Below are 7,156 nucleotides of genomic sequence, written 5' to 3'. Positions count from 1 at the left end.
GTGTGCCAACCCAGTAAAAGGCAACCAAATACCCCTGGGATAAATTGTAAACAGGGTTCCAGTGAGCAGGGAGCTACACATATGACTCCTTATATAAAGAATAAATGTAAATTGGTCTTGCTCTTCCTGAAGTAGGCAGAGACTTTGAAAGGAAATGAAAATGAAGAATAAATGTAAAGTACTCCTCTCTTAGTAACATAGTACAACTATAACCACATTAGCAACCTTAAGTCTAGCCTGAATTTAAACCTAAGCAAGTCCCTTGAGAGTGGCAGTCAAAGTCAGCTGAAATTCTGAAAATGGGGCATAATGCTATGAATGTTGAACAAAAGATTTAATTTATAATCTAAGTATTATACCATTTAATATTTCTGTTGCAGAAAGCTAAGAAAGAATATTGAAGAAAAGAACAAGAGCTTAAAAATGTGGGAAGAGAGGGTTTCTAAAGGCTTCTGGGAAAGTTCTTTCTCATTTTTTGGGGATTTTTTTCTGGAGAGACCCTCTTTCACTGAAAGTTATTACATGCAGATTCAAGGTTTGGAATTGCTGTAGCCATCTTGTCAAAATCTGAAGATGAAGCCTACACAAAGAAAAGGGCAGAATGAAGATAACATAAGAGAAATAAAACTACAACAATGAGATCACAGTCTGGAAACTGTTCTATCTGTGGATTTGTAACCAAGCAGGACACTATGTGACCTTCCTGGGACAGAACCGCTACCAATGTCCTCCACCTGCCTCTTGTTTTAGAAAAGCTTTAGTGTCCCAGGCTCCCCTGAGTTGCAAAAGTCTGGCTCAAAAATTAATGATTGAAAGAATGTGAACATGTAGTAACAAAAAATAGCAGTTGAGCCAGGAGAACTGGTAACAATTTGAACAATAAATCAGGCATATAGCAGAATATTTAGTTCTTCTCTGAAGGATATAGATAGCAGTATCTGATGCACATTCCTGAGTTTTTTTACAGATACTAAAACCACCACCAGATGGAAGAAGCTAATGGCATGATGACCATGAGCATGTAGCTCCCACAAATGCTGGAGCCTGAGGATTGATAATGTTAATCCCTGTGACACCACCCTGTTACCTCACCATCAATCAATCAGAGAATTGTGCATGAGCTGATCATGCACAATTCTCTGTGACTCCTCTCCCTCATCTCCCCTTTAAAACCCCCTCCCTGAAACCCATCAGGGAGTTCGGGGGTTTTGAGCATTAGCTGCCCATACTCCTTGCTTGCTTGGTGCCTGCAATAAATGCTGCACTTCCCTTCACCACAACCCGTTGTCAGTAGACTGGCTTTACTGTGCACAGGCAAGCAGACCCAAGTCCAGTTGGGTAACAGTTTTAGTTATGTGAGTCCATCTGGGCTGGATATCCAAGACGGCTCACTCACATGGCTGAGAATTGATGCTGGGTGCCAGCTGTGAGCTCAGCTAAGCTGTTGACTAGAATGCCTGCCTGTGGCCTCTCCAGCACAACTGTCTTAGGGCAGTCAAACTTTTTACATGGTGGCTGACTTAGCACAAGGTAAATGTCTCAAAAGACTCACGGGGAAGTAGCACAGCCTTTTCTGACCTATCTTCAGCAGCACTCAGATTCTATTGGTTATCAGTGAGTCATAAGACCAGGCTAAATTAAAGGGGAAGATACTATTTAGACTCACCTGTGAAAAAGTCACACTGTAGAAAAGCAGATGGGATGCGAGATATTGCTGTTGGAAAATAAATTTTGCCACACCCATTTATTTATTTTTTAAAATTATTTTTAATCATTCTGCAGTGCCAGGCTCCATTTCCTGAGAAATATTAATAATGATACAAAAAACAAATCCCACTACATGCCTGCAAAATAGTTAAGATTGTGGGCTAGTTGTATGATACTGGGCATCAATCTTCTCTTCTATAAATAGGAATAATAATAGGACCTACCTCATAGGGTTGTTCTCAGTGTTAAAAGAATTAATACATATAAGTGCTAGAAAATTTTCTAGATCATAACACGTATCAATAGGTGATTGTTAAAAGGGATTAAAATAGCCCATTTATAAAACATCTGTCAGTTAACATTTTAAGTTAAAATGTATGGTGGGGGCTTCCCTGGTGGCGCAGTGGTTGAGAATCTGCCTGCCAATGCAGGGGACACGGGTTCGAGCCCTGGTCTGGGAAGATCCCACATGCCACGGAGCAACTAGGCCCGTGAGCGACACCTACTGAGCCTGCGCGTCTGGAGCCTGTGCTCTGCAACAAGAGAGGCCGCGATAGTGAGAGGCCCACGCACGGCAATGAAGAGTGGCCCGCACTTGCCGCAACTAGAGAGAAAGACCTTGCACAGAAACGAGGACCCAGCACAGCCATAAATAAATAAATAAATAAATAAATAAATAAATAATAAATAAAAAAAAAATTAAAATGTATGGTGGAAACAGAAGATACACACAAAATAAAATGAAACAGAATTATCTAAAATAAAATGAGAAACATATATCAAGCAAATAATAACCACTATAAAACTGGCATAGAAAACAATATTTAAAAGAATTTAAAATAACAAGTAACAGAAATAAAGAGTGATGTTATCCAATGAAGAGAGACTAACTATAAAGAAATCATTGGAGCATTGTGTATAATAGCAAAAAATTACCCTTCATTAAAAACTGTATGAATAAAAAGTTCTACATTCAAAGAAATACTGTTAAGTTAAAAGATTATTAAGAAAATGTCATAAATAAAATGTGCTAAATTCATGTGATGGAATACTATTAAGTAAAAAAAATCATGGCTAGATGTTAAAAACAGAATTAAGTTATAGAACAGTAAAACTGTAAATTTTTAAAAACCGTTGTTTGCATACCAATATGCAAACCAAAAAGTACACTGGTGAATATTATATCAAAATAATGACAGTTTCTGGGAAGATGGGGAAGAAAATGCCACTCCATTATTAGTAATTTATTTTATTTTACAAAGGGTATGAAGCAAATATATCAAAATGTTAGCATTTCCTAGGAAATGAGAGTAATTAGTAGTAAGTGCTTGTTTCTGTAGTTTTCTGTCAAACTGATGACAACGCTAACAATACTACCTTCACACTAAACCTTGGTGTGCTGTCTTCTTGTTTACTGTTGTCTGTTTTTTAATGGTGGAAAGCATAAACATATGGGATGGATGGTTCATTGTTTTCTAAAACCATTCCACTATCTTTTACTCTGAATTTCTTTTATTCTGACCTTCTAACTTCTAAATAAATCTTGGTTTGTTTGACAGAGGGAGGAGATACTGAGATACAAAGAGGTGAGGGGGGTGGTTCTGGAATGTTTAGATGGTAGTTCAACTATTATGCTCTTTCATTTAAATTTTCAAATTTTAAATATATACGAGTCAAGTTCATAAGCCACAAAATAACAGTGTGACCAAGAGGTTTGACAGAGACTAACTCTAAGAAGCTTGGCTCTGCAGGTTCTGGACTTTTGACTTCTGGACATCATCCAATGGTTCTCTTTCTTGATTAACTGTCATCTGGTTCCAAGCAGTTCAAAGAAGAAAACGAGAGAAAAAATTGTGGTTCCTATGCAATTTTATATCCGTTCCTGCTTTCCTATCATCATCTATAAAAACAACATGGCTTTAACCTGAAAACATATGTTATCAATGCAAAAGACTTGGAGAACCTGAATGCAAAAAATTAAAATTCCGAAATCACCTATGATTATGGACATCTTCCCCATTACATTTAAAAATAGAGTTCTTAGAGTACCTACTAAGAAGAGAAAGGAAACTGTACAGACCTCAAAACAAGTTAAACGAACTGGGTAATTAGTGTTGGCTTTTTATGGATAATTATGATTTCATTCTCTATACTTTGTTTTCTAACATTTCTGTATGGAAGAGGTAATGTGGAACAGATGAAAAAAGAGCAAATAGAACATGTAATGTTTACATGGTAGATAAATAAGCAAATTCTCCTCTCTAGGCTACGCCACCAACCAAATACTGACTCATTAGCTAATACCTCTCTGTTAGGCACAGTAACGCAGTAAAACCAAGCCAAACCAAATAAACACTGGTTCAAGGACTCCACGAACTCCCTTTCCCATCATTCCTTTCCCACCAGTTTCCCAGGAATCCCAGGGCTCTACAGTGAGGAAGTTAAGCCCGCCCCTTACGCTTCACTGGCCATTGGCCACTGGTCCCGCCCCACAAGCTCGGCTTTGAGGCCGTTGATTGGATATGAATGAGGACGGTGGAGGGGACGGGTTCTGACAGCCGGTGCGGAGGCGTGGCCATAGCCCCCGGAAGTTCTACCCAGGCCGCCGCGCTATGGATCGCTCGCTGCGGCTCCTCGCGCGTTCGCGTTTCCTCTCGCGCGCTCCAGCTTCCCACCCCAGCCCTGGCCCCCGCCCGGCTGGCGCGGCAGTCCTCCTGCTTCGGCCTCGGAACGTCGTTCGAATGGTGAGCTCGTGCCGCCCAACCGCCCTGGCCGCCCCGCGGTGACCTTCAGGCCTCCCGCCTGCCGGCCCTAAGGTCCCGATACTGGGCTGCGTGTTGGAACTTCGCTGCCGGCCCGGGGCGCCTCCTCCGCCGGGGGAGCGCCCGGGAGGGGCGGCAGCTGTTGGCCAGGGCCCTACCGGGCCTCCCCGACCCCGCCCCGGCCGCGCTCACTGCTTCGCCCCTGCCCGCGGGGGCTGCCCTCGGAACGGTGCTGGGGTGGACGGTGTGAAGAGGGGGCGGCGCCGGGATGGGATGTTGTCCGGAGGGGGCTGCTCCGCCCCTGCCTTTGGTGGGCCCAGCTGGATCCAGCCCCTCCGAGCTAGCTTTTGGGGTCACAGCTGTGCAGGGAACTGCTCTTAGGCCTCCAGGCGGGGTTGAAAGTTGTTGTGAACCTAAGAGATTTTACTTTTCATGAAATTGGCCATTTAGTTTGTTAGGCTGGTTTTCCCCGCTTAACTTTTGTATGAACCCTGAAATGTGAAACAGGGGCAGAGTGTCCTGAAGTACGTTGGAGGAAATTGCATGGACCATAACATAACTACAGCTGAATCAGCACTTTTTATTGAGAAAGACCTGCAAGGAGCTTAAAGGTCCAATTTCAGGTTATGACACCCTGACTTATATGAGCCCTTTTGCTCTTTAGAGTGTCACCTTCGGTAATTTGGGCTTCAACAAGCATAAAATACGTATGCTCACATGTGTATTATCAGGAAAAGTTTGAGAAATAAATGCTAGTTTAGGAAGACTTAACGATTCTGCACTGTTCACTGCTGTGTAATATGAGCTTTCATTCAGAGAGATGTGATTTCAGACCCTAGTCTGCTACTCAGAGTTGGGATTTGGAGCAGGTAATATTTGTCCTCAGTGTCTGCCGGTAAAATGAAAATAATTACAAATACTCAGCAAGATTGCCCCTGTGAAAGTACTTTGAGTTTGGGATATGGTGAGTGCCTATTAAATGAATGCTTCCATCTAAGGTATTTCAAAGGCCCAAGACATTTTTCTGGGCTATAAACTGTAAGGTAATTTGATGACATCACTTTACTTGAAACTGCGAAATCAGGGGTGCTTTATATTTCTGCAACTCCCTGCTTGAATAATTTTAGTCCACTTTAGAGCCTTTTAAAAATTTGTTTTTCACTTATTTAGTGTTTTGTAAAAGGGAATAGAAGGCTGGAGAACTGACTCTATCCCGCTGTCAATGTCAATAAAATAGCATTGCCTTGCTTTTAATGTTGTAATGTTAGCTAACATCAGATGAGGATAGATTTTTTTTTTTTATAATCCTAAATACATCTTTTGCCCTCTAATCTTCTCAACTCCAAAATCTGAGTTGATTTTATTAAAAGTTTTTCTTGTTGCTAGTGTTAAGAAATAAACTATATTCAATATCCTGTGACAAACCATAATGTAGAAGAATATGAAAAAGAATATATATGTATAACAGTCTCTTTGCTGTATAGAAGAAATTAACACAATATTGTAAATCAACTATACTTTAATAAAATTTTTTTTTAAAAAACAAAGAAATTCACATAACCCTAAATGCCCTAAGTTACCTTTTATCTCAATTAAGAACACAAAGAAGTTCATCCAACAGGAAGATTACATTGAATGCTCCCTGTGTGTAAAACAGTCACTATGGGCACAGAGTTTACAGACTACTGAGGCATATTAAATAAGCAAAGAAGTCATGCACAGTTAATAACACTGTGATACCGAGGAGAAAAAGTACAGTGAGAGTGAGAATATGTAATGGAGACCTGCTGTGATACTGCCTTGGTAGCATGGTGGACAAGGAAGTCCTACATTTTTTTAAAGTTTATTTTATGATCTTCAGGATGGCTGTAAAGTCTGGAAACATAGATAATATTCTGTGTTACAATGCAATATCAATAAGCCATTTATTACGTATTTGTCAATATTTCAAGACTTGGTGGTCACCCTGTATTTTAAGAACAGAAAGACTTTTTAAGAAGTCTTTTTAAAGAAACTGAAAGCCCAAACACAATGAAGTCAAGTTTTGGATTTTTATCTCTTGAGATAGTCTTTTTGCCTAGGAAATGATTTGGATTTTCTTGAACACTGAAATATTCTTTTAAACCACCTTAGGATAAGAATCTGAAAGGCATTTTATATTTTCTTTAGGAGATACCATGGTTTAGTTAATGGTTATCTTACACATGCGTGGGGACATACTATAGGCCTGAGGCCTATATTTTTTTGGCTGGCCTTTCTGATTTAGACTGGCATGCAAATTTGGAGACAACCTCATCAATTCCTGAGGTTACTGGAGTTAGTGGTTGGTAATAGCACTTGGTATTTCTAGGGCCAAATAGCAATCATACTGCGGTGAACACTGGACACATTATTCATTCATGCTTCTCCAGGAGGGGAAGTGATTGTGAATACACATTCATCTCCCAGGGCATCTGGAAATTGCACATTTGTGCCTGCCCCATGCCTAGCTGGTTAAACTCTTTATACTTCTCCCAGAAATTCTGCTCTCCGAATTATGGGATATAAAGACATGGTTTTCAAAGAAATTAGTTTTTTGTAACAATGGATTATATTATATGATTTTAAAACTTATATTTAATAGATACCATCATGACCTCATTTTTCATCAGAAGCACTGGTAATTTTCTCATTAATTTAGGTGAGCA

The 7,156-nt window shown here is 40.1% G+C and overlaps 1 protein-coding gene across 1 annotated transcript in view; it reads left to right on the top strand.

Annotated features, from left to right (window-relative positions):
• The first annotated feature begins 4,286 nt into the window (after positions 1-4,286).
• Positions 4,287-7,156, top strand: part of FH (fumarate hydratase) — a 41,225-nt gene continuing 38,355 nt past the window's right edge. The window contains exon 1 of the mRNA XM_068541661.1: positions 4,287-4,451. Within this exon, the coding sequence (XP_068397762.1) occupies positions 4,320-4,451 (132 nt within the window). The 5' untranslated portion in view covers positions 4,287-4,319. The remainder of the gene's footprint in view (positions 4,452-7,156) is intronic.

Source organism: Eschrichtius robustus, chromosome 3, assembly GCF_028021215.1.
Source record: "Eschrichtius robustus isolate mEscRob2 chromosome 3, mEscRob2.pri, whole genome shotgun sequence".
Lineage (NCBI taxonomy): Eukaryota > Metazoa > Chordata > Mammalia > Artiodactyla > Eschrichtiidae > Eschrichtius > Eschrichtius robustus.
This window is presented reverse-complemented; position numbering and strand designations above follow the sequence as displayed.